General features: G+C 30.2%; 4 protein-coding genes across 6 annotated transcripts; 1 reads left to right on the plus strand and 3 right to left on the minus strand.

Moving 5' to 3' along the window:
- The first annotated feature begins 3,488 nt into the window (after positions 1-3,488).
- Positions 3,489-10,154, plus strand: LOC113853697 (11-oxo-beta-amyrin 30-oxidase-like). Of its 3 annotated transcripts, none has more exons than XM_027484234.1 (5): positions 3,489-3,944; positions 7,578-7,795; positions 7,924-8,165; positions 8,918-9,305; positions 9,524-10,154. In XM_027484234.1, the coding sequence occupies exons 1-5, from the start codon at positions 3,641-3,643 to the stop codon at positions 9,947-9,949; spliced, it is 1,578 nt and encodes a 525-aa protein (XP_027340035.1). In that variant the 5' UTR covers positions 3,489-3,640; the 3' UTR covers positions 9,950-10,154. The 3 variants fall into 3 exon arrangements, with proteins under 3 accessions (XP_027340035.1, XP_027340037.1, XP_027340036.1); XM_027484236.1 differs by having other exon boundaries at positions 3,577-3,944; positions 7,602-7,795; positions 9,524-10,153; XM_027484235.1 differs by having other exon boundaries at positions 3,577-3,944; positions 7,578-7,798; positions 7,927-8,165; positions 9,524-10,152.
- Positions 10,155-14,528: 4,374 nt separating this feature from the next.
- Positions 14,529-15,611, minus strand: LOC113855523. The gene is made up of 4 exons (XM_027487164.1): positions 15,161-15,611; positions 14,993-15,070; positions 14,865-14,872; positions 14,529-14,780 (listed from the first exon to the last, which is right to left on the minus strand). The coding sequence occupies exons 1-4, from the start codon at positions 15,609-15,611 to the stop codon at positions 14,529-14,531; spliced, it is 789 nt and encodes a 262-aa protein (XP_027342965.1).
- Positions 15,612-18,006: 2,395 nt separating this feature from the next.
- Positions 18,007-20,263, minus strand: LOC113855524 (F-box protein At1g80960-like). Its single transcript, XM_027487165.1, has 4 exons — positions 19,208-20,263; positions 18,722-18,790; positions 18,432-18,572; positions 18,007-18,348 (listed from the first exon to the last, which is right to left on the minus strand). The coding sequence occupies exons 1-4, from the start codon at positions 20,261-20,263 to the stop codon at positions 18,007-18,009; spliced, it is 1,608 nt and encodes a 535-aa protein (XP_027342966.1).
- Positions 20,264-23,061: 2,798 nt separating this feature from the next.
- On the minus strand, positions 23,062-25,017 carry LOC113855526 (F-box protein At1g80960-like). Its single transcript, XM_027487166.1, has 2 exons — positions 24,073-25,017; positions 23,062-23,712 (listed from the first exon to the last, which is right to left on the minus strand). The coding sequence occupies exons 1-2, from the start codon at positions 25,015-25,017 to the stop codon at positions 23,062-23,064; spliced, it is 1,596 nt and encodes a 531-aa protein (XP_027342967.1).
- Between the last annotated feature and the right edge of the window lie 221 nt (positions 25,018-25,238).

The following is a 25,238-nucleotide window of genomic DNA, read 5'->3' on the forward strand; positions in this document are numbered from 1 at the left end:
ATCTAGACAAGTTAAAAAAAAGTAAGTTGAATCAGCTTTGCTTGTAAGTTAAGGAACTGCTACAAACTAAAGTTAAGTTTAAAAAATGAAATGTTCAAAGGATGAAAAGACCCTAATAGAAGGTTAATGCTGTGTTTTTCAAAAACAAAAAGTGCATGCAAAGTGGGAGTGGGAGAAGCAAGAGCTGAGGCATACTCCTAGTTACTTGAACGATTTAACGATATAAATATATATTTTAATTTTGAGTCACTTTCGGCCACTTATATTTTTTCATATATTAAAATTTTTCTTGAAATATAGATAAATTAGATTCTGATTAGTTGGAATCAATATAGTTTCAGATAATAGAATTTATTATTATTATTATTACTACTACGTTCTTTTGTGTCTGTTCCCTTTTAACGTTTCATTTGTAAATTTTAAAATAAAATCTTTGAAATTTTCTTACTTTATATTTCTTCTTAAATTTAAAGTTTTTCTTTGGATTTATGTATTTTATGTTAAAATTTTAGTTTTATTATGGAAATTAGTTTTTCGTAAAGCTCTTTACTTTTTATTTTATTACATTATTTATCGCTTTCCTTTTTTCCCTGTTCTTCTTTCTTCAACTTCACAATCCTAAAAGCATAGTGGATGTGTCAAAAACATCATTGATCTGTGTATATAATATTATTCATCTCAACACCTCAAAACTTTGCGAATACGCAAGATTCACCGTAGCGACAACGTGGGTTCCACATGGCACAGGTTTCTGGAAGCTATGATGACCCGATTGATTATTTATTTATTTTTCTCAAAAACTGATTTATTTTTATTTTTATTTAAGAGTATCTTTCCTTAACTTTTTTTAAATTTGTGCAAATTTTGAGTTAAATTAAAATAATTTTTGTAAGTTAATTCACTTAAAAAATATTTTTAAAATTTATAAAAAATATTTTTATATTTTAAAATTTTATAGAAGTAGAATTATTATTATTGTTTTGTATGTGATTATATAATATTTGGTTTAATTTTAAATAGTTATTTTTAAAAAAAGTCTAAAGGGGGTTTAGTATCCAGAATTTTTTTAAGTGACCCTCAAATGTATTTTTAAAATAATTTATTACTAAACCCTTAAATGTATTTTTAAAGTAATTTAATTTTAAAAAAAACTATTTTTTATGTACCGTTATATTAAATTAGTATGTTTTAAAAAGTTTTAGTAATATTTATTAATTATATTATATTTTATAGAAGATTATAAAATATTTATTATTATTTTTAACTTATTTTTAATAAACAAAATTATTGATAAAAGTTTAAATTAAAACTTATAAAAATAAAATTAATAATATAAATAATAATAAAGTTATTATGTTATAATATTTTAAAAATTAAAAAATAAACATAAATATAAAAATAATAATAGTAATTAATTTAAAAAATTTGTTATATTTTAATATCTTTAATATAATAATTATATTTTAAAACTATTATTTTAAATATTTAATTTTTTATATTAGCCGTAAAATATAGTCAAGATAAAATTTGATGAACTGATATAACCTAGAAATTTAATAAGTAAGTATATCTTTTACATATGAATTTAGAATTGAGAGAGAAAAATTAACAAAATTAAGAGTACATGATTACTAAAGAGTAGAATAGAGTAGCTATAAAGAAGAGAGTGTGAGAAAAATTAATAAAAAAAATTATAAAAATAATTTAAAATTGATAAACTTAAATAAGATAAATAGAATATTTTTTTTCGAAAGTTTTATGAGAATATCTATGAGAAAATAAAAATTTTAATTTCTTCATAATTTAAAATTTTTAAAAATCTCAAATTCTTGTAAATAATTTTTTTTTTATCTTATACCTAAGGAAACTTTTTAAGCAAAGTTCCGAGAAAATTAAAACATTCCGATACCAAACATCCAGGAAACATCGTTGTTAAGCTAAATCAAATAATTAAATGTGGAGGAATCTTCTGCTGCATGTTGATAAAGGGTGACACCGACAATATGAACGCATCTTCCTTCGAAGGGACAACAAAGGAAACTGGCTGCCATTCGAAATAAAGACAAGCAGTGGAGATAAAAGGGTCTCACTTTGTTTAGCTTGCAAACTTTAGTTTTTTTTTTTTTTTCACTTGATAAAAGTTTAGATTAATTTATATATTCATCTTAATAATATTTAATAAATTAAAATTAATTTAAAATAAAAAATTGGACAGAATAATTACTTTTTATCTAAATTACAAAACAAAAATTTCAATATGATTCATTTATATTTTATTTTTAATTTTTTAAAAAATATTAAATTTATTATTTAAAATTATAAAAATATTTTATACACTTTTAAAATAATTTAAAGTATGAGTGTTTCTAACTAAGTGCCTTAAAGTAAAGAGGAGATGACAAGAATACTCTGTATTCGTGAATATTCACAAATAAAAATTCACCATGGATAAAACTAGTATAAGTGAATACCTGTGAGTTTAATTAAACGCATTTTTTTATTCACTTATTAACGAGGTGTGTGCAAATATTAAGATATTTATACCTTCATATTCTTGTAATCACAAAATTATTAAAATATTATTATGTATATTTAAATATTATACTTATTATATTTAATTTAACATTGTATTTTTATTATTGTAATAAAATATTATACTATTTTTATAACTTAAGTGCTTTATTTTTTTTATTTTAAATATAAGTTACTTTAAATAAGGGTAATTTTTTAAAAAAATATAATTCTTTTAATAAATATCAACGGATACTCGTGAATACCCGCGAATAATAGTAATTCTGTTTAAAATTTGTTTAACGAATAACCGTACCAGTACAGGGCAAGTATGAAACCATTTTTACATTTTTATTTAAACAAAAAATTTTCACTTAAATAAAAATATAAAAAATGGTAAAATTGTAGGGTGCAGATGGTGAAAAAAAAAATAAAAATTTCGATCCCAATTTTTATCTGCAGATACCAATGATAGGGCTACTATCTATGTCCGCTCCACCCTCTTAACATCTCTGGCCTTAAGGATACTAGGTTAAAAATCAATAAAAAGTACATGTAAAAAAATGTATTCAATAACATTAATTATTTAATTAGTATTCTTGAGATACCATTTAAGTAGTAATTTTTATTTAAATTTTTTATTATATTTAAGATATTAAAATATAATTAATATTTTTTTATAAAAGTTTAGTATTATTAATTATTGAAACCCAATTTTAAGAATTGAAATTAAAAAATCCTCAAATAGATTTAATTAACTTAAATTTAAATAAAAATTAACATTAATTTACCCTGAAAATTTAAAACACAAACTTTATATATTTTATTTCTTTCCAACACAGCATATATATTTTAAAAACACTAAATTTTTTTTATAAACATAACTTTAACGTATAAAATGTAATTAAGAGCATTTAACTCGAATTTATAACATTTTATATTTGAATTTAAATAGTAAAAAATAATGGCAGCTGTCTGAGCTGCTGGAACCACAAATACTTGTGGGCTCGGGGGACTGAACTAAAGGGACACCGAACAAATGAAGAAATAAATAGTCCTTGTTGGTCTCTGGGCGTGCCAATAACCCCTTTCCTCTGTTTAGAACCGTTCAGTGTTTATTCCAGAGAGTATGGTGATTAAGGTAAGTTCTTCAACAACTGCAACGTGCTTTCTCATATTGGTGCCTCTGATTCTACTATGGACGTGGAAGGTGCTGAATATGCTATGGCTAAGGCCAAAGAGATTTGAGAGAGTGTTGAGATCGCAGGGCCTTCAGGGCAATCCATACAAACTTGTGGTTGGGGATGCTAAGGAAATGGCTAAGGCGAGGAAGGAAGCTGCAATATCTCAAAAATCTGCAAATTCTCTCTCAAATGACAAGGACATAGCACCCCATCTTTTCACATTTATTGACCACATTGTCAACAAATTCGGTACGTGCTTATCTACTAAATTTTCCCTATTTCTTTCGTTTATACATACGAGAAGAACGTAAGTTTGAAAAGTTTTATATTTTTTATTTAACTTAAATTTAATTATTAATAAAATAATAAATTATAATCATTAAATTTAAATTAAATAAAAAATTTAAATTAAGTGTAAGAATTTTTAAATATGAATTCACGTTATTACTCTAAGTCACATTTCACAGCTTTTAAATTTTATTTTTTTAAAATCTAAAAGTAGAGAGATTTTGAATAACTTCATTTTTGGATTTTGGTTTAATATTTTGAATATACCATTATCTAATACTTTTTATTAAATATTTAGTCTTTACATAATTCTGTTAAATCAGACTCCAGTAAGATTGTTCACTAATAAATAATTATTTTGAATTTTTTAAAAGTAAGAGTGTGGAATATTAATAAAATAGCAAGGATGGGGATGAAGTATCTGGTTGACAATAGCAGACAAAAACTATCTGGTTGACCAATTGTCCATATATTCTGTTAGTTGATTAAAGGTTTGTTTATTCTTCCTTTTAAAAAAAAATGAAACATTTATCAATTCTTGAGTTTTACAATTAATTTTTCAGAGTCTAATATACGACATCAAATAATAAATATCTAGTAACTCTTCGTAGCACAAAACAAAGTTGTTAAACTATTCTTAATCCTTAATCGCTTTATTGAATGGGTGAATAGTTGTTACCTATTTTAGAAAAAATGTCAACAGTGGGATATTTCTCTGGATCTTGAATTAAAGTTAAATTCGGGATATTAAAGCAAAAAGAAGAAACCAAAGAAATGATTACGAAAGTTATTCAAAAGCAACGTGCAGTGGAATTTGGCTTTTTTTTCACTCTTAGATTACTTATTTTTTAAATCTTGTTATGGTGTTTTATAAGATTAGAAGACTGATTAAAAGATAATTGAAATTGATTTTATAAAAATAAAAGATTTAATGTTATGTTAAATTTTCATTAAATCAAAGAGATATGAGGTTACGGGGTTAGAATAGTCGCTTGCTCACCAGACTTTCTTTTATATGAGATTACGTGGTGTGCTCATTGACGCATGTATTTTTCAGAAAATGATTTTTCATTAGGTGGAAATATTTCAAGGATTAAATAGCATTGTCATTTTCTTCTTTAAGAGCCGACAATATAGGACTCGTAATATTTTTATTTTATTTTTAATACTAACACTAGCATTAATTGTTATATTAATGTAAGGGGAGTTAAAATGGACTTGAAACCACAGGCTGGTTTGCTAAATCCACTAAAATTGGCCAATTGGGCTGAATGATATGGATCTACCAGTTCGCTTAATTTATTCCTAGCTAAAATGCTAGTCAATGATAAGTTGGAATAGGTTAATTTGTTGGGTCTAAAATTTATTTTTAATAAAAGTGAATAAATATTAATAAAATTTTAATTTTTATTAATATATATTTTTTAAATATTTTAATTATTTATTGTAAGTTTTCTTAATTTTTTAGTTAATTTTTGGTAGACTAGCCTAATAATTTAATAGCTTACTAATTGTTTTTAAAAATTTTTGATAGACCAGTTTGTTAGTCCATTAGTACATTTTTAAATTAGAAAATTTGTCTATTTTTTAAATTAAAAAATTTGGTATTTTTTAAATAGGATGAGTTCATTTTATGATAATTCTTTGTAAAATTTTTTATTTAGATTTAGTTTCTGTAAAGTTGACAAATTAAGATTTAGTTTATGCTATTAATTTTTTTTCTGTTAAATATTGACGAATAGCCAATTCAACACTTTATATAATATCATGTCATTTTTTTTATCATTTAAAATTAAAATTTATAAATAAGTCTTTAAACTTATTTTATATAATTGCATAAAGTCTTTTTTCTTTTCCCTTCCTCTTCCCTTTCTCCACACTCTTTTTTCAGCACATCTCCTTCACCCCTACTCTTCCCTTTTTTCTCACCTCCACTCCCTCTTCTTCTCCCTTCTCACACCACCACTCCTCCCCTTTCCCCCACACCCTTTTCTTTTCCCCACCCCTCTCCCACTTCCATTCTCCCATTTGCACTACCTCTTTCCTCTTCTCACTTTCATTCCTTCGTTCGTACCACTCTCCTCTCCCACCCTTTTTCATTCTCCCATGTGTACTACCTATTACCATTCCTTTCCTTTTCCATACCCTTTCTTCCTCAAATATCCACACCCCTCTCCCTCTAACACCCCATCTTCACCACCTCTTTTCTCCACCCCTTCCCATTCCTTCATTTGCACCACTTCCTCTCCCTTCTCCACACTCCTCATTCCAAACCCACATTCGCACTACTCCTTCCCTACGTCCCTCTTCCTCCAACCCCTATACTCCTATCCTCATCCACATTTCCTCTCTCTCCCACTCTCCCTTTCTATTCCTTCCATCCACACCACCCCATCTCTTTTCCTTCACTTTCTTATTCCTCACACCCGCACTACCATGTCTCCCTCTCCTCCCCTCAACCCCAATTCTTTCCCTATTATCCTACTCTCACTCCTTCCCTTATCCCACTCCTAACTCCTATCCTTTCCCTAATTCGTATCTCTATTACCAATTCGTTCCTTAATTTTTTTTTATTAAATTTTTGTTTGTATTTTAGATATTAAGAGGTTGTGTGAAGGTTTTATGTTAGGCGATGAAAGATTAATTTGAAACGTGTACAAAGTTTAAAAATGAAAGTTTTAAATATGGAGTGAAGAGAAAGAGTTTAATTCAATGAAAAATAAAAAAGTATTAATGAGGGGAGGGGGAAGGAGTGAGGGTGGAAAAAGGGTGCTGAAATGGGGTTGTGGGAAGGTGAGGAGAGGGGTTGTGAAAAAGAAAGAAAAAAAGTTAAACAAGTTTTTCTACAATTGTGTAAAATGTATTTAGGAACTTATTTGCAATTATATAATTTTAAATAATAAAAAAAAATTAAATGACATACATGTCATGTGGAGTCACATAGATGTGTTGAGCTAATATTCCGTCAGCTTAGCACTTAACAGAAAAAAGTCGAGAACTAAATTTTAATTTCTTAATTTTTTAGGAACTAAATTCTAATAAATTTTTTTATAAAGAATTATTGTAAAATGCTTTATATTTATAAGGACAAAAAATATAATTAAAAAATAAAAGTAAAAGTTTTATATTCAGAAGGCATATGTGAAGAAACCAACCTTTATCTGAGTTTTTAATTGATAATGATGCTATGAGCAAGCGAGCTAGAGTACTCGTATTATTTATAATTGCTTAACTAATATAATATTGAAGGACAAAGCTATGGGGTGACTTATACGTACATTATGATGCCGTGTGGTGCAATACATGTACTTCGTTGCTCACTTGAGCAATGATCGCAACATTTGTCTGTCATAAAATTACGACAGATCTTAAAAAATATTTTATTTTTAATTTATTTCAAATATTACTCTTGTTTGGTCAAATGGTCGTGGATCTTAGCCAATTTATAAATATATCAATTAAATATAAAGATTTTATATTAAAAAATCTCACCTTTATATGCATTTTGTTCAATTCTGAAACATGTTTATCTTAGGTCGTTAATTCTTAATCCTATTCAAATAGTTGATGTCATATTGCACTAATCATGTGTAGGCAATTACTCATTTTTCTGGGAAGGTACCAGACCAAAAGTGATCCTCACAAACATGGAGCAAATCAAGGAAGTCTTCAACAAGAACCATGATTTTGAGAAACCTCAGTTGAACCCCCTTTTCCAGTTATTGAGCACTGGACTCGCAAATTTAGAGGGCGAAAAATGGCAGGTTCATCGAAGGATTATCACCCCTGCTTTCTATTTAGATAAACTAAAGGTTATAAATACATATATTTATATACATACTTTAATTTATGGTTGTACTTTATTTGAATTTTTAATTACTTAGAAACATGTTAAGCAAGTACTTTAGAAAATTTCATTCATGTTTTCATTACCTTGCAGATCATGATACCTATATTTTATCAATGTTGCGATGATTTGGTTACCCAATGGGAAGGGATGCTGTCTTCTGACGGCAAATGTGAAATTGACGTATGGCCTTTCCTCCAAAATATGACTTGCGATGTTATTTCTAAAACTGCATTTGGAAGCAGTTATGAAGAAGGAAAGAAAATTTTTGTACTTTTGAAAGAGCAAGCTCGAACTGTTACGCAATTACGGACCTATTACATTCCAGGATGGTGGTAAGACTATTAATATATATTCATTGGCATAAAAATCATGTTATTTTTATGAATTTTGTTAACCTTTTCATTCCTTAAGAATAATAATAAAATTTATTAAAAAATATTCATTATACTCTTATGACGTTAATACAATAAATATGTATTTTTTTTATAATCTTTTTTATTTATAAATATTTAAATTCAATTTTTTTATACTGAAGTTAACTAAATTATTTGTTTTTTTTTTTTTTAAATTAATTTTTTCCATCTTTTAACTTTAGAATAGATGGATTTTATAGACTAATGAGTTGAAGAAAGAGTGAAAAAGCTATGAGAGAAGGAAGAGAAGAGTAGGAAAAAGGGTTGTGGGAAGAGAAAATGAATGTTGTGAAAGGGTAAAACTGGAATGGTAAGACAAAGCAAGTAGGTTTGGGAAGAAAGGGGCGGGAGAGATATAAGGAGAGAAGAAAAAGAAAAATGAAGAAGCCAGCATGACCTAGATAAATTTAATTATTTTTAAATAAAAATTTAAATTAATTTAAATAAATGATATGAAAGATATCTCAGTGTTAACTAGGACATCTATGTAATAGAACTAATAAAAATGACTAACTTAAAAAAAATACTTCAAAAACTAAATTAAATAAAAAACTACTTTTATCAATTTTTTTTATTGTTTACCTAGACATTGCTAGGCATAGCTAAACATTGTTTCAGACCTGTACGTATAATATTCATTTAATAAGAGTATTTATACGATCTATTTGTAGGTTGCTACCAACAGCTATAAATAAGAAGATGAGACAAATTAATAGAGATGTACGAGCATTACTTGCAGGTATCGTCAACAAACGAGAGAAGGCAATGGCGGCTGGTGAAGTTCTGAGCAATGACTTATTGGGAATACTTTTGGAATCAAATCACAAGGAAATGCAAGAAAATGGAAACAAAAAGACTGCGAAAATGACCAATCAAGATGTTGTTGAGGAATGTAATGCATTCTACCTAGCAGGGCAAGAAACCACATCGGTTCTGCTTGTTTGGACAATGATATTGTTGAGTAGGTTTCCCGATTGGCAAGAACGTGCTAGGGAGGAAGTGTTGAATGTTATTGGAAACCAAAAGCCGGACTATGATGGGCTAAGTCGCCTTAAAATTGTAAGTATCACATAGTTTTACAAAGTTGTTTGGAAGAGAGATTTTGAAAGAAAAAGTAATAGAAACAAATATTTTACTTAAAAATAAACCATACGTTATTTATGATAATAAATTAATTAATCTATTAAATTTATGTTAATTATTGTTAAAAACATTAACAATACATTTTTTAAACACACTTTTTAATACATTTCTTAATTTATCTTTGTTTGTCATAGGTGACCATGATATTATACGAGGTTCTGAGGTTATACCCACCTATAATGTATTTTAGTCGAGCTGTGAAAAAGGATGTGAAGCTTGGAAACCTTTTCCTACCTAAAGGAGTACATATTTCCTTACCAATACTACTGATTCATCAGAATCGTGATATCTGGGGAGATGATGCTACTGAGTTCAAACCAGAAAGGTTTTCTGAAGGAGTTGCAAAGGCTACAAAGGGCCAAGTCTCATTTTTTCCATTTGGATGGGGTCCAAGAGTGTGCGTAGGCCAAAACTTTGCTATGCTTGAAGCAAAGATGGCTTTGGCATTGCTTTTACGACGTTTCTCATTTGAGCTTTCTCCTTCCTATGCACATGCTCCAGTCACAGTGCTCACTCTTAATCCAAAATTTGGTGCTCACATCATCTTTCGCAAACTCTAGTGCCAGCCATTTAGACTTTATGCATAATTTCCTCTATAGAGGGATAGTCTCTTTTGAATTATGTTGAATACTACCTTTAGACCCTTAGTTTTAAGTAACATATTGCACATGTCCGAGTGTTCTTTGTTAATGTGTTATCGAAGTGCTTCTTAGTAAGTTAGTCATTGTGATTACTTATTATTGAATAAATTTAAAGACAGTTCTGCAATTTTAAAACATCGTAGACATAAGTTTTTTTTTTCTTTAGAAATAAAAAACATAAAAAAATTTACTTGCACAAAGTATAAGATGGTATAGTTACACAGTAACCTTTACGAAATTATATCACATGAACGGTATAGTAATCAGCACATTGCACTTGCAAAAAAATTGGGTGGATATTCTTTCATTTTTGTCTTCTTAAAATTTTTTTTGAGTAATACACTTGAATTTTTTTTCTTTTTTGGGAACAACTTGGGATTGAAACATAATTTTAAAATTTATTACTATTTTATTTGCATGACATACAAATTAATTCTTTACGAGAAAAAATATTTATTAAAAATAAGACTACAACTATAATAGCAATGATAATAATAATTATAACTTAAATAATAAACAGAGACAATTTAAATTGTTATATTTAAGTACTTCATTTATTATTACGATCATGATAATAACGATGATGTTGGAAGAGAAGGCCTTTTTTTTTTTTTTTCCATATTTCAAGAGAATGGCTTTTATTTTTTTAAACTGAATGTAACTTCCCATTAAATGAAGGACCAAAAAGTCCCGACCCTAGCTCATAGCAAATAGTGGAATGGGAAAAAGGCCCAAATATTTAAAACTAAACACTACAGACAAAGTCTGACAGCGGGTACATAAGCCGTTGGCATAATTAGGAAATTCAAAAAGCCCAACTTGTGAGAATATGAAACAAAAAAAGACGTGACTTGGCCCAACTTTCAGCATTCATTATCCACCCCTTTTATTACTGATAAGTTATTGTACTGTTTTCTTTTTTTTTTTATCAATGAAGTTATTATTCTTTAAACGTTGCCTATAGGATTCCAGACCCAAAATATTGGACCCATAGTTCAACCCAATGTCACTAACTAAATTTGGACTCATTCTTTTTAGTTGGGCTTTTAATCTTCATTTTTGTTTAAACCCCAATGTTTTCAATCCAAAACTCAGCCCCTACCTCAACTTTATTTGAATTTTATATACCACACCGATCAAAATGAAACCCAATATTAACCCGTCTCGTTTCCCTCAAGGCTTCTAGAACTTAATCTTTTATTGCCAGATCATCGATCCCTTCTAAAATTCTTTTTGTTTGGATATGAAATTTTAAAATTTTTACAATTTATGTATTTGAATAATAAGAAAAAATAGTTTTAAAATACTATAAAATTTTATTAGACAATTTTTATGTCAAATAAAAAAAAATTTAAATGACTTTTTAGAGATAATTTAAAACTCTTTCTATTATGTGTAACTTTTTATATTTATTATTTATAACCTTTTCCACACTTAACTTAGCATCATTTGTTATTGCTTTTATATTTTTAAAATTTTAAAATCCATTGAAACACAACCCCTTTATTTGGAAATTAGTTTATGGGAGGAAAGGAAGAAAAGATGGATGTTTATTTGATTATAACTATTGTTTGAGAGTTTTGATATTCTTAATGTTCTAGTTTGGAAGAAGAGAGAGACAATTGAAAATATTATATTGGCATTGAATTGAACAGAATGATACAAATTTTACTTTCAACTAGAGCTATCAGTCTTATATATATAGCTGAGATAGAGAAGAGTAGCCCAAAAATTAAAAAATAAACTACCTAATAACTTATAACAGAATAACAAAAAAATAGTGAAGAATAACTAACGTAAATTGAAATATTAATGACTGGTAATACTCCCTCAAGTTGGGTGGTGGATATTACATAGTCCCAACTTGGATACAAAGGAATCCAAGGTGGTATGATACATAGGCTTGGTGAAAGCATCAACAAGCTGATTTGAGGATGGAATCGGAAGCAAGCGGATGAGCCATTGTTGAAGCTTTTCACGGACGACATGGCAATCAATCTCAATATTTGGAGCACTCATGGAAGACAGGATTATGAGCAAGATGAATAGTAGACTGACTGTCACAATATTCTGAAATTGGTTCTAACTTGGTGTTGAGGTCGAGAAAGAGATAGTGCAACCACTAAATTTCACACGTTAAACTTGCGAAAGCACGGTATTCAGCTTTAGAGGAAGATCGAGATACTGTGGTCTGCTTCTTAGATTTCCAGAAAATGAGAGAGGAGCCAAGGAAGACACAAAATCTGGTTATAGAACGACGAGTATCAAGGCAACACGCCCAGTCAGAATCCTCAAAAGCAGAGAGGTGAAGCTCTACATCAGAAAAGAATAAAAGACCTTGAGTAGTGGAAGCCTTCAGATAACACAGGACCCGTAAAGCGGCTTTGTAATGAGAATTCAGTGGCTTAGGCATGAACTGACTCAATTGTTGAACTAAGTAAGCAATGTCCGGTTGGGTGATTGTTAGGTAAATCAATCTTTCCACAAGTCTGCGATATGCTGCTGGGTCATAAATTGGATCACCACGATCAAATTGAAGCTTGATTGACGGATCAAAAGGTGTTTTAGCAGGCTTATACCCCAACAAACTATTGTCTTCTAAGAGTTCTAAGGAGTATTTGCGTTGATTCATATGAATGCCACGTTTGGACCTAACAATTTTAAGTCCAAGGAAATATCTCAAAGACCTAAGATCTTTAATTTTAAACTTGTCATCCAGAAACCTTTTAACAGAGAAGATTTCATGCAGATCATCACCAGTGAGGACTATATCGTCAACATAAACCAGAGTGTCAATAAAAGAAGAAGAAGAAGAAGTTTTAACAAAGAGTGATTGATCAGCACTGGACTGTTTGTATTTGAGAGATAAAAGGCCAGCAGACAGAGTTGAGTGCCACTGGCGACTGGCTTGTTTGAGGCCATAAAGAGACTTATGCAACTTGCAAACTTTAGTAGAACTAGAAGGGAGAAGGCCGGGTGGAGGAACCATGTAAACTTCTTCATCCAAAGAACCACGTAAAAAGGAATTATTCACATCAAGCTGTTCTAAATGCCAGCCTTTTATTACAACAACAGCTAGAAGAGCTTTAACAGTAGTAATTTTGACAACTGGTGAAAAAGTTTCAAAATAATCAACACCCTTTAATTGCGTATGGCCTTTGGCTACTAAGCGGGCCTTATATCTCTCTATGGATCTGTCAACATGATATTTCACTTTGTAGACCCATTTGCATCCAATGAGAGTCTTGTCTTTGGGGAGGTCAACTAGAGACCAAGTATTATTTTGCTGAAGAGCAATTAACTCAACATTCATAGCCTTTTTCCAACAGTCTAATTTGGAAGCTTGAGTATAAGAAGTGGGTTCAGGGGTAGAAATAATAGAACAACAAAAATTTTTATAAGAAGGAGAACAATTGTCATAGCATAGAACCTTGGAAAAAGGATGGTTAGAATTACTTGGAGAAGGATGAGTGAGGCAGCTTGAGGAAATCACAGAATTACAATGATAATCAGACAAGTATGATGGCTTGTGTTTGGCTCGGGTTGATTGTCTAATAGGCTGTGGTGGTGGGACAGAATCTATATTAGTGGATTGAGGAGGTTGGTCTAGTAGAGTGGGAGGGGTGATGTGGTAGAGGTGAATGGAACATTGTGTGGTTGGGGTGAAGAAGATGTAGTTGGCAAGGTAGAGGGTATATTAGCAATGGGTGAAATTGTAGAAAGAAGAGGAACAATGTTAGGTGTTGTGTGTGTGAATGTTTGCTGAGTATTTACAAAAGGAAAGGTAGACTCATAGAATAGGACATTTTTGGAAACAAAAAAATCATGTGACTGCAAATCATATAAAATGTATCCTTTTGTGCCTTCCTTATAACCAATAAAACTACATTTCCTTGCTTTAGGACAGAATTTTGATCTGTGAGCTATTAGTGTGTTGGCATAGGCTAAACAGCCAAATCTAAGGTTGGTCAAATTTGGAGGTTTATCATATAGTAATTGATAGGGCATTGAAACTTTAGGAGAGGAGAAAGTAATCTATTGATGATGTGAACAAAGTGTTGTACAAAAAAGTTTTAAAAGGTTTTTGATAAATTGGCTTGGAAAAGTAAAGATCTTACCACATTAAAAATGTGTTTGTGCTTTCTCTCTACTACACCATTTTGTTGAGGTGTTTCAACACATGAGGTTTGGTAGATTATTCCTTTGGATTGAAAGAAATCATGCATTAAAAACTTAGATCCATTGTCACTTCGAAAACATTTCAATTTGGTCTCAAACTGAGTTTCAATCATGAAACAAAGTGAGTTATGTGTGTTCTAACCTCAGATTTTGTTTTCAACAATTTAATCCATGTAAACCAAGAAAAATCATCTACCAAGGTTAAGAAATATTTATGACCAAAAATAGATGAAATAGAAAAAGGGCTCCAAATGTCCCCATGAAGAATTTTAAAAATTTTATGTGTATGTGAATTGCTAGTGGAATGTGGCAATTTTCTTTATTTAGAGAAATGACAAATATCATAGGGAGAGGGAATGTCACAGGGAGGGATAAAAGGAAGTTGTCTAGAAACAACTTTCATGACTGAATCAGAAATGTGACCTAATCTAAGATGCCATATATCACTATCCTTAGTAGATATTGTATTGGTTGTGACACTAAGAGACTGAGTTTCTTTAGGTGTAGGTGCATTGATCATGTATAATCCATGGTATTCCTTAGCTGAACCAATCATCTTCTTGGTAAATTTCTACATAATAAAGCAGTAGTGCTCATCAACAAATAGATTACAATGCATGACATGAATTAATTTTGAGACAAAAATAAGATTTACTTGAAAGGCTGAGACATATAAAACATCATGTAAGACTAAAGTTTCAGAAAAAATTACTATGCCAATTATGTTTGTGAGAATTTTGACTCCATTTGGTAGAGAAATAAGAATTGGTTTAACAAGCTTACAATTGACAAGGCTAAAGAGATTAAAGGTGATATGATCTGTTGCTCCATTATCAATTAACCAAATGTCATATCGGTTACCTGAAGTGGAATCGTGTGAAAAAGAAGGAACATTAACTGCATTCACTGAGTGTACAAGCTATTTAGACTGCTGTAAAAGATCAAGAATACATTGATATTGCTCTTCTGTGAAACCAGTAACAAGTGGAGCGACCTCTTGAAGATTTGAGTCATTAGATACTCTTGAATCTAAAGAAAGTGAAGTTGCAAAATTTGCCATTCTTGCAAATTTAGATTGATATTCTAGTGGGAAGTCGTGCTTGAAATAACACGTGTCAACGGTATGGTTAGTCCTCTCATAATAGGTACAAAATTTATTGTCTTGTTGGCCTCTTCCACCATAGCTTCTTCCACGACCTTTATTGTTATTGTTAGATCTTCCTCTATCACAAAATGTTCCATTTGTATTGCCTTGCGATTGAGAATTATGATTTGATGATACAACTAGACTTTTAACATCGGTAACAAAGTCAATCGACAAAGAAGACATATTAAGATGACGTTCTTGCTGAATAACCATGTTGAATACTTTTATAACATCAGGTAGAGGATCAAGCAACATGATTTGTGATCTAACTGAGGAGTATTGTTTGTTCAAACCTTTAAGAAAATGAATTACACAATCTTGCTTCTTATATGTCTTAATCACTTCAATTGCACCGCAAGAACAAGGGATGAAACACTTACAATTTGCGAGAGGATGAAAATTATCAATCTCCTCCCAAATAGTTCTCAGTTTGGTGTAAAATTCAGCTACAGAAAGGCTATCTTGATTTAACTTGTATAACTCTTCTTGGAGATCGGCAACACGAAATATATCACTTGGTTAAAACGATTGTACAAATCCTTCCAGACGTCATAGGCTTTCTCTACCCATAGAATAGATTTCAATATCGATGCATCTACAAAGTGTTGGATCCAAGAAAGGACCATAGTGTTGCAACGATCCCAGGCTTCATATAGCGGGTCAGATTGCAAAGGTTCAACAAAGTTACCATCGACAAATATGATTTTGTTCTTCGATTTGAGTGCTAGCTTCATAGCATGAGCCCAAACATGGTAATTCTTGCCATTAAGAGCCAGAGAAATAAGAACGAGAGCAGGATTTTCATTAGCATGAAGATATTATGGGTTCAAAGGATTGGTTGTGAAATCAGCAAAGCTTTGATTCGCCATTCTTGGAGTTCCACGAGAAAGAAAAAGAAGAAAAAAAAAATAGAACGAACGATCAGAGACGAACCAGAGCTCTATGGAAGAGCTCTGATACCATCTTAATGTGAAGAAAGAGACAATTGAAAATATTGTATTGGCATTGAATTGAACAAAATGATACAAATATAGCTAAGATAGAGAAGAACAAGCCAAAAATCAGAAAACAAACTACCTAACAACTTATAACAAAATAACGGAAAAACAATAAAGAATAACTAACATAAACTGAAATATTAATGGCTGATAATAGATTTTTTAAGTTATTTATTTTATAATATTTTTTATTAATCTTTATTTATCTTTTTTTCTCTTAGCTTTTAAATTTTTTCCTTCCATCTTTTTCCAAACTTTCAAGAACCTTAGGAGATATGAGTGAATGGAAAAAGGAAGAGTGCGTGTGATTGTGATGTGTAATAATGTGAGCGTTATGTGCTATTTATATATGTGAGTTTGTAGATGCATACATGTGTGAATAGTGAGTGAAAGAGAGAGAGCGTGAATGTTGTGTTTGTGTAAGTGTGTGCTTTCAGGTGATCGATGCATAGGAGAGAAAACGTGAGAAATTTGTTAACGTGGTGAAAATGAAAAGTGGCGGTGCGCGAGTTGTAGAAAGAAAAATGATATCTTAGACACTCTCTGGTTTAAATAGGTGGAAAGAGAGAATTAGGAAGAAAGAAACAAATAAAGAGAGAAAAAAAAGTGATATATGATACAATAGAAAAAGAAAAGAGAATTTACAAATAGATATAAGAGAAAGTAGGTATAGAATATAAGATTTGCTATAGAATTTATGTGCGTATATTGTCAATGAAAAGTGAGAGCAAATGTTACTTGTAAAAGTCTTTTAGTCTTGAAATTATTAACATTTGAAAAGGTATTGTATTTACATATAAAAAGCCCAGGTTTTGAATATTTAATGAAGGTAATAAAATTATCATATTGGACTTGGCTTAGAACAACGACTACTGTCTCTTTTTTTTTTTTTTTTTTCAAGTGGATATGTGAAGAAACCTCTCGTGTATAAAAGGTTTTGTAATTTTACTTTGAAATGTTTTATGGATTAGAGAATCTCTCGTATGTTTTAAATTTATTTCATAGGACAAAAAAAAAAGTTGTGTAGATGTAAAATTCTTTCTACAAAGAATTTCATTTAATGAGAGTTGTATATAAATTCGATTAAGGTATAATATATTGAATATTGATAGATGAATATAGTTGACAAAGTTAAAAAATGTTGTCATTGAATAAAAATCAAAATACAGTGAAGGTATTATAAATGTTGCTACTTAAACTCGTAAAAATATTACATTTAAGTCATGATACTGTTATAAGCAATAACATTTTATTTTCGAGTATTTAGCACAACTTCATTAACTAATAGTAGAACTCAAAACTACACGTTGAAATAATTCCTACCAGATAATAATTCCAACCGGAAAATCTGCGTGATTGGTGGTAATTTTTAACAGTAATTCTGAAGCATTAATATGGGTAACAACGACATCACACTCACGTTAAAATTTCTATCCAGAATAAATAATTGTCAATGCATAAAAGAGTAACAAGAACCATCCGATCACAGAAAGCAATAACAACTTCAACAGTACAAATCCGGAAGCAAATGTAACATAAGTTCAAAGCAGTCAGAGAATTTTAAGACAAGCTATGCAATATTGTCTATTAGTTGACGACACATGCGTCAACTATTAGCTTGACATGAACCTCATATAGGAACTCAGAAATCTTTACCGCTTTAGCAACCTATTTTGATGTTTATCAAACTCATCCAAAGGATTATTTGCATTCAGCTTCAAATTGATGGAGAGTTTACCAGAAGCCTTAGGCAGTGATAACAAATTTTCAGCCACTCCCATTGAGTCACTACAGATTAGGGTAATCCTCTCCATCGCAGTGGCCCTTGTTATCAGGTACTTCGCAAATTCTACTTCTTGTTCTTTGCCTCTGAATCCTCTCATGTACACGAACTTCAGCTTTTGATGAATACAGTAGCACAATTCTCGCCTCTCCCAAAACGTTGAGTCAGAATGACTAGAGCTACTGCCACTAGGGTTTCTTGGTCTGAAAACCTGTAAAGCACAGAATTTGTTAATAGTTTTGTCAAGAACGAAATATTGTGATAGAAATTTCAATAAAGGATAGCAATACATACAGGTAGAGCGATTTCGATAACTTGTAAATTTGTACATAATCTCATGATATAAGAAAGAATTCCAGCTTCTCTTATGTTGTTCAAATCCAAGTCCATCGATAAGGTTGATAAATTTCGAAAAATATTGCAAGTTGTTGGTCCCTGGAACATAAAGAAAAGATAGTTAACATCCAATATACTTGATATACAAGGAGAAAACCTAATTCATAAAAAGAACGAATGCTTTCAAAACAAATCTATCTAATTATAATATATAATTTCTAAAGCGCAATTTGCGATGATGCCATTACAGCACGAGTTGGTATTCTGTTTGCTACATGACTATTTTTGCTTAGTTGCCACTCCCTTGCTTCTTCTCCCTAGAAGGACTTCAAATAGCTTACCAATGAAACATTACTAGCATCAATCAAACACGAGATTATAGTCCACAACACAATCTTACCAGTCTAAGTAACTTGTGTTGAAAACTTCAGATAACTGAGTCATATCAGGATAAGCTGCCAGAAATGTTAAAAATCAATCCAATCCATGTTTGAATCTATTGAACTGAAATTATTATTTTACAAATATATTTTGGATGATATGATATCAAGTTTTTGGTGTGGCTGAAGAGCAATTTAAATGTTCAACCGCATGACAGTTTAACAGGTATATGTAGTCCAATGATCCGATCTACATAGTTTTGAAAACACATTATAGAAGACAACGATATATAAAATAGTGTAGTCATATACAAAAGATGTCATAAGACATTAGAACTATTCAAGGGAACGTACCAGAAGATCAGCACAGCGTGCAAAGATCTGATGGGCTTTCATAATCGATTTCCTTTCTTCATTGGAAACCATTCTTGCATACATTGAATAGTTGTAAGAACGAAAAGTCTTGAGGAATGGGGCATGAATACTTACATCCTTTGCTGAGCAAATGATAGAATCAAGCAAAAGAACCTCAAGGTTCTCGGCAATAATTTCAATCTCCTCCACACATAATGCTTGGATTTGCAAAACTTTAAGCTTTGATTTCACAATGACGAGGCTTTCAAACCCAGTTGACTCAAGTAACATGAAATTTTCCAACAACACACAGTTTTCCAAAATCCCACTAAGGGTTACATCATCCAGATAGATCCTTTTAAGCTTAAGGTTTTTGAGTACGCTACATTTCTCAAAAGGGAGGCAACAGTCAATTGTGTAATTGATCAATTCAAGTGAACCAAGAGTTTCAAAACTCCCAGGTGGGAAATTCAGTATATAAGTATTCTCTTCAGACACGATTTTTTCAGCGGTTTCTTTACAATCAGATACACACTCAAGACTCAAATCTTTCAACGTTTTCTTCCTATCAATCAGCAAATCAATACAAGTCTCTACCTCCCCAAACCCAAAGCTCCTATTCAAATGCCGAAATCGACAACTAGATGTGAGACCTGAGTGACTAAGTATCAATAAGATGACCCGAGTATTACAGCCATAACCAACCTTAAGCATGGATGGAGAAAGAGTATTGAAATCTGGGAGTGTGCGAGGCTTCCTTGCTTGCAAAAGTTGGGTTATAGGCTTTATCATGTACCTCATATCAACTTCGATATGTAAAGTATGTTTCCAGAGACCCAACCACCTCTTTGAGAGAACACCACATCTCACAGATTCATCAATTCGAAGCTTAGAGAGAATAATGATTAAGATCTCATTTGGGAGGTTGCTGATGAAATCTGCAACCACCTCAGTTCCCATCACCTTCTCCATCTTTGGTCTCTTTCTGATTCTTTTGTCCCCCATGTCCCCCATGTCTCTGGCTGCAGAAGAAGAGTTGGAAAGGGGGGGCGCCATATGAGAGTTGAGATCAAGGGAGAGAGGAAAGTGAGTGTGGGTTTGGTGGTTTAGAATTCTATGTACTGAAGATTGTTTATGTATGAAATGAAACAGTAGAATGCATGGAGGACACGAGTAGCTTCATTTTGATTGCTGAGGTAATAAATGGTTTTGGTCATTTATGAAATGAAACAGCATAATGCATGAAAGACGCGAGTTGGGTCAGCTTTCTCACTCAGGTAGTAAAAGGTAATACAACTTTAACTTTCTATGTTTGGTTTTGGCCATATACTGAATTTTGAACAAAATTTGAATTTGAGATATATTTTTTTATATATATAGCATTAATTGTATTATTAATAATTTTCTTAAAGAAGACTCAGGTGATTATGATGTGAGATTTTTTTTTTAAACCAAATTGAGTGCTTGGTGTTAATAAATGAATTTAATTAATATTAAAATATTTAAGATAATTGTCTCTTCCCAATGCAAGTACGTTACCTAGCTAAATAAGTTAAAGCTTAATTTTTATAAAAAATAATAAACTATGAATTTAATTTAAATACATTTACAATGTAATTTTTTTTTTATATTGTCACCTATATGAGTTGTCATAATAATATAAATTTTAATTTTTTATCAAAATTAATATATAAATTATATTTATAATGTGTTTTAATTGATTGAAAATGTAAAATTTTTAATTCTTCTGGTGTATCAAATTAAATTCATAAAAATATTTATATTATTATAATATAAACTTGCTACTTTATGCCTTACAAATAAGTTATATTTATTTTTAACATATATACTAACTTTGCTAAGAATGATATTTTAAATTTTATTAAAAAATTTAAATATAATAACAACAATGTCATTAATTAAAATTTGCTATATTAATTTATTAGTTTATGTAATAATTAATATAAAATTATATCTAAAATAAATTTTAATCAATTAGTGGTGTAAGAATTTTTATTCAGACGTTACACTAAAATTAAATTTTTTTAATTAGTTACTTTATTGCTAAAAGAAAATTTAGAAATTTGATTAGTGTCGTTGGTCTTGAAATTACAGACTTTTGATATAGTAACGTTCTCTTGTAAATTTTTAATATTTTCTTATTGCTAAGTGCAAATAACTCCAAATTTTTAATTTTTGCAAAAATCAATATCTATTAACTTTGGTAAAATATAAATATTATGTACTCTTAGGTTAATCTTAATTATATTTTTTTAAAAATATAATATTTAAAAATCATATTAGATATTTATCTAATCTGAATTAAATAAAATAAAATAATTATAAATAACATAACTCTTCTTTCGTCAACCATTTGATTATGGGTGATTATATTTTCACTCAAAGTTTCAAACTTTGTGCAACTTTTTACTAGAAGCTTTAGATGTGTAGTTTGCCACATTTAAAAAATCTGCACGAGTTCATTACAAACATTTAAACTGCATTATTGGTTATGTCTAATAATTTTTTTTATCTTTGCTAAACTATAAAAAAAGGACATTTATTCATAAATAAAAATTGATAAACATTAAGATTATTTTAGTTGATATAAATTTTTTCTTATTATAATTAAGTTATTAGTATAAATATCGTAAGCTTATTTAATATTATGTGTATTATACTAACAAACAATTCAATCGATATAATAATAATAATAATAATAATAATAATACTTTACAGTTTTGTTTGTTAATAAATGACAATTTTTAGTAATGTACTATTAATATTTTATTATTATTATCAACAACAATAATATTAAAAAGGAGGAGGAGGTAGTCATATACTAACAACCAATTAATCCAATGCAACAGACCCTTACGTTCCATTCCATACTTTCAAGCATTGAATTGGATTGTAACAGCAGATAATCTTGAAACAATCCTCTGCGCCATGTCATTTTTAGAAGAAATCCAATTAGAAGATACCTATTTAATCTTATCAGTTAAATTTTCCACTTGTATAAAACCTTAGTTAAAAAAACAAAATTATTATATATATTCTAATTGCTTCGTCACTCATGCCTCTCCCATCAATTTGTGGTTATAAACATTTAAAAGGACAAGCAGCAAAGCTAAGAACAAATATGCCTATGATTTGCCAGCTAAGGATAAGAATACATTTAATTCTTTTTATTTAAATAAATAATTTATTTTGATTCTAAACTATTGCATTTGTGTAGTTGATAAAAAAAAAAAACTTAATTAATATGTAAAATTAAATGAAACGTGCATTAGAATCTATTTGTATTTAATGAATGTACAAAATTATTTTTAAAAATTGCATGGGTTAATATTCTTAAAAGAGCATGATTTTCTCATATCATATTAATGTAAGTTTAAAAATTATTATACTAAATTTAAATTATTTGAGCCTTTTATATAATTTATATCTAACATATTATAATTTATTACACAGATTATAATTTATTATTTTATTAGCCTGTTAAATATAAGTTAAATAAAAAATTTAGATTGACTATAAATTTTTTTAAATATTTACAGGTATAAGAAAATGGTTCTTTCTTCTTAAATATATCCACGAAATAAACAGAATGTAGCAGGTGCACAGCTGTAAGCACCTTGCTGATTATTTCTTCTGCATATATTGCAGATTTCTAAGTATACATCTCTCACTACTTCGTAGGCACATAACTAACCCAGCTGGTAGTTAAATTAGTTTTCAACTAGTCCATTGGGTTATGATTAATTACAAGTACTTCGATGTAAATAATGTACATTATTTTAATTTAAATGGATTTCAAAATAAGTTTGTATAAAATCACACCAAACCTTACTTCAATTCTTTCTTAGAGACAAGACCCACTCATCAAAGCTCCCATCTACAATTTCCATGTACAGTGGTCCAGGATTGAGAACAATGGACAGGTTCTTAGAGGCTCTTTGAAATGATAGCAAACACAGAGTTTCAGTGGCTTCTGCCCATGAACTATTGTCTACAAACCAAACAGTAATTTTCTGTAAGGTTTCTGCGGTTGTTATTATATATTTCAGAAATTCAACTTCCAATTCTTTGCCGGAAAATCCCCTTATGCAAAGGGTCTTTAGTTGGTGATCCACACACTCATAGGGGTCCCTTTGCCTCCAATATAAGCGTTTGGGGCAAGACAGAACATCATCGTTGCTATGTTCATCATACAATCCCATTAAAGAAATAATTCCTTGGATAATTGTTGAGCTGTTTAGTAAGAAGAAACTGTTACGTAATGCACTACTAAAGCATATAAAAATATAATTGAAAAGAATAATATATGGTTGCTCAAGTAAGCTCACATGGGTATTAATTTCAACGTTCTGTATATTAGGACATGATTTAAGAGCAGAAAAGAGAGTCATGGCATCGGTAATGGTTTTCAAATCTAAATCAATACGTAGAGTAACAAGATTCTCAAATGTGCTAGCAAAGCTTGTAGTTGGATCTTGAGGACTCTGACAGTAAGGAAATACAGCAATGAAAGAAATAGTCAGATATATTAAGCATTAGTAATAATGTTGGACAATTTAAAATTCATAGCCTTAGTTTGGAATGAATACAGATAGATTCAAATCACTCTTTATATTAAACATCTAAAACTATTACGTATAAGGTGGGTCAAAGATGTAATTTAAATATTGTTCATGTATCTTCATTTAATGAAGTAAGATATTCTGATTGTTGGTTCACAACATAATATCGAAATCTCTTAGATAAATTCTAGTGTTTGAGTTTTATTACTTTTATTATAAATATTGATCATAAAAAAAAAAAAAAAAACTCAAAGGAGTGGTGAATGGAGAAGAAACACTCACCTGAATGTCAGTGGAAGTATTTAGAATCTCATTTGACGTCAAGAGCTTGCCTCCATCCGGCCAAAAAGATCGCATTCCAATTTCCATATTACAAAAACAGCATAAAGTTTGAACATTTGGGGCCACAAAAACCAACTTCCGAGGGTTACAAACAACAGTATTGATAACAAAGACCTCAAGGTTTCCAGCATAAACCTCAAACTCAGTCACAACCATTTTAATAATCTTGAAAAATTTGAGCTTTGGACTATGAATCTTTACCACTTCAAAACTACATCCATCAAGGGTTAAATTTTCAAGATACGAACAATAAGATAAAATCCCTTCACAAGCATCTACCTCCACATTCACATTCTTACGGGTCAAAGTTTTCAAAACCTGGCAAGAAACATCACGAGAGGGTGAAATCTTAAGTTTATAATTCTTCAACTCAAGTACCTCAAAGCTTGTGAAAATCTCAAAAGGTAAATCCAGTGTCCTTGTAACATCTCTAAGAACATGTTGCAAAGCCGTAGGGACATCCCTCTCCATGTAAAGCTCCTTCACCTTTTTCTGCTCCACAAGCTTCTTCATCCATGCAACAGCTTCACCACTCGCACAACTCTCAGGCATGTGGACAATGGTGCATCTTTTCAAGGAACCCAAGTGCGAATCTAACACTGAATTGATCAAAATTTCTGTTTGAGCAATTGCATCCTGGTGAACAATCTTACGGGTAAAAGTACGCTTGCGAAGGTTTGTCCTGCAAAGATAGGGTTGGATAAAGGGCTTCAACATTAGCCTCTGATTGAAGTTGAGTTGTGAAGTGTACTTCCACATAATTTTCCAGTGCTGGGAAAGGACACAGGTTCTCACACCTTCAGTGCCAGGAAGGAGAGAAATGATAGCACTTAGAAGTGAATCGGGAAGAGCACTGATGAAATCTTGTTCTTCAATTTCACTCATTCTTTTACCTTCTGCTCTTTCTTTCTCTCCTCTATACTTTTTTCTCACTTCTTTCTATCAACGAGTCTGAGAAATGTTAAGTGTGTAACGCCTATTATTTTTGCACGTTTGTAGCAAATGGTAACGAAAAACCACTACGGCGTGAAACAAGAAAACTTTTGGTGAAGGTTATCTGATAAATTTAAAATGTAAAAAGCCAAAACCCTAATATTTAACCGTCA

Source organism: Abrus precatorius, unplaced genomic scaffold (genome assembly GCF_003935025.1).
Source record: "Abrus precatorius isolate BTA unplaced genomic scaffold, Abrus_2018 Scaffold11, whole genome shotgun sequence".
In the NCBI taxonomy this organism is placed as follows: Eukaryota; Viridiplantae; Streptophyta; class Magnoliopsida; order Fabales; family Fabaceae; genus Abrus; species Abrus precatorius.

What these genes read in the sequence shown, in the direction of transcription:
- LOC113855526 (XM_027487166.1), bottom strand. Translation starts at nt 25,017, where the DNA reads ATGAGTGAAATTGAAGAACAAGATTTCATCAGTGCTCTTCCCGATTCA. An exon ending in ATACTTCCACTGACATTCAG is followed by an intron (nt 23,713 to 24,072) that starts GTGAGTGTTTCT and finishes CCTTACTGTCAG; the next exon opens with AGTCCTCAAGATCCAACTAC.
- LOC113855523 (XM_027487164.1), bottom strand. Translation starts at nt 15,611, where the DNA reads ATGTTGCTTGATCCTCTACCTGATGTTATAAAAGTATTCAACATGGTT. An exon ending in CACAGAAGAGCAATATCAAT is followed by an intron (nt 15,071 to 15,160) that starts GTATTCTTGATC and finishes ATTCCACTTCAG; the next exon opens with GTAACCGATATGACATTTGG.
- LOC113853697 (XM_027484234.1), top strand. Translation starts at nt 3,641, where the DNA reads ATGGTGATTAAGGTAAGTTCTTCAACAACTGCAACGTGCTTTCTCATA. An exon ending in TCTATTTAGATAAACTAAAG is followed by an intron (nt 7,796 to 7,923) that starts GTTATAAATACA and finishes ATTACCTTGCAG; the next exon opens with ATCATGATACCTATATTTTA. An exon ending in GGCTAAGTCGCCTTAAAATT is followed by an intron (nt 9,306 to 9,523) that starts GTAAGTATCACA and finishes TGTTTGTCATAG; the next exon opens with GTGACCATGATATTATACGA.
- LOC113855524 (XM_027487165.1), bottom strand. Translation starts at nt 20,263, where the DNA reads ATGGCGCCCCCCCTTTCCAACTCTTCTTCTGCAGCCAGAGACATGGGG. An exon ending in CACGCTGTGCTGATCTTCTG is followed by an intron (nt 18,791 to 19,207) that starts GTACGTTCCCTT and finishes AAGTCCTTCTAG; the next exon opens with GGAGAAGAAGCAAGGGAGTG. An exon ending in TTATCGAAATCGCTCTACCT is followed by an intron (nt 18,349 to 18,431) that starts GTATGTATTGCT and finishes TGTGCTTTACAG; the next exon opens with GTTTTCAGACCAAGAAACCC.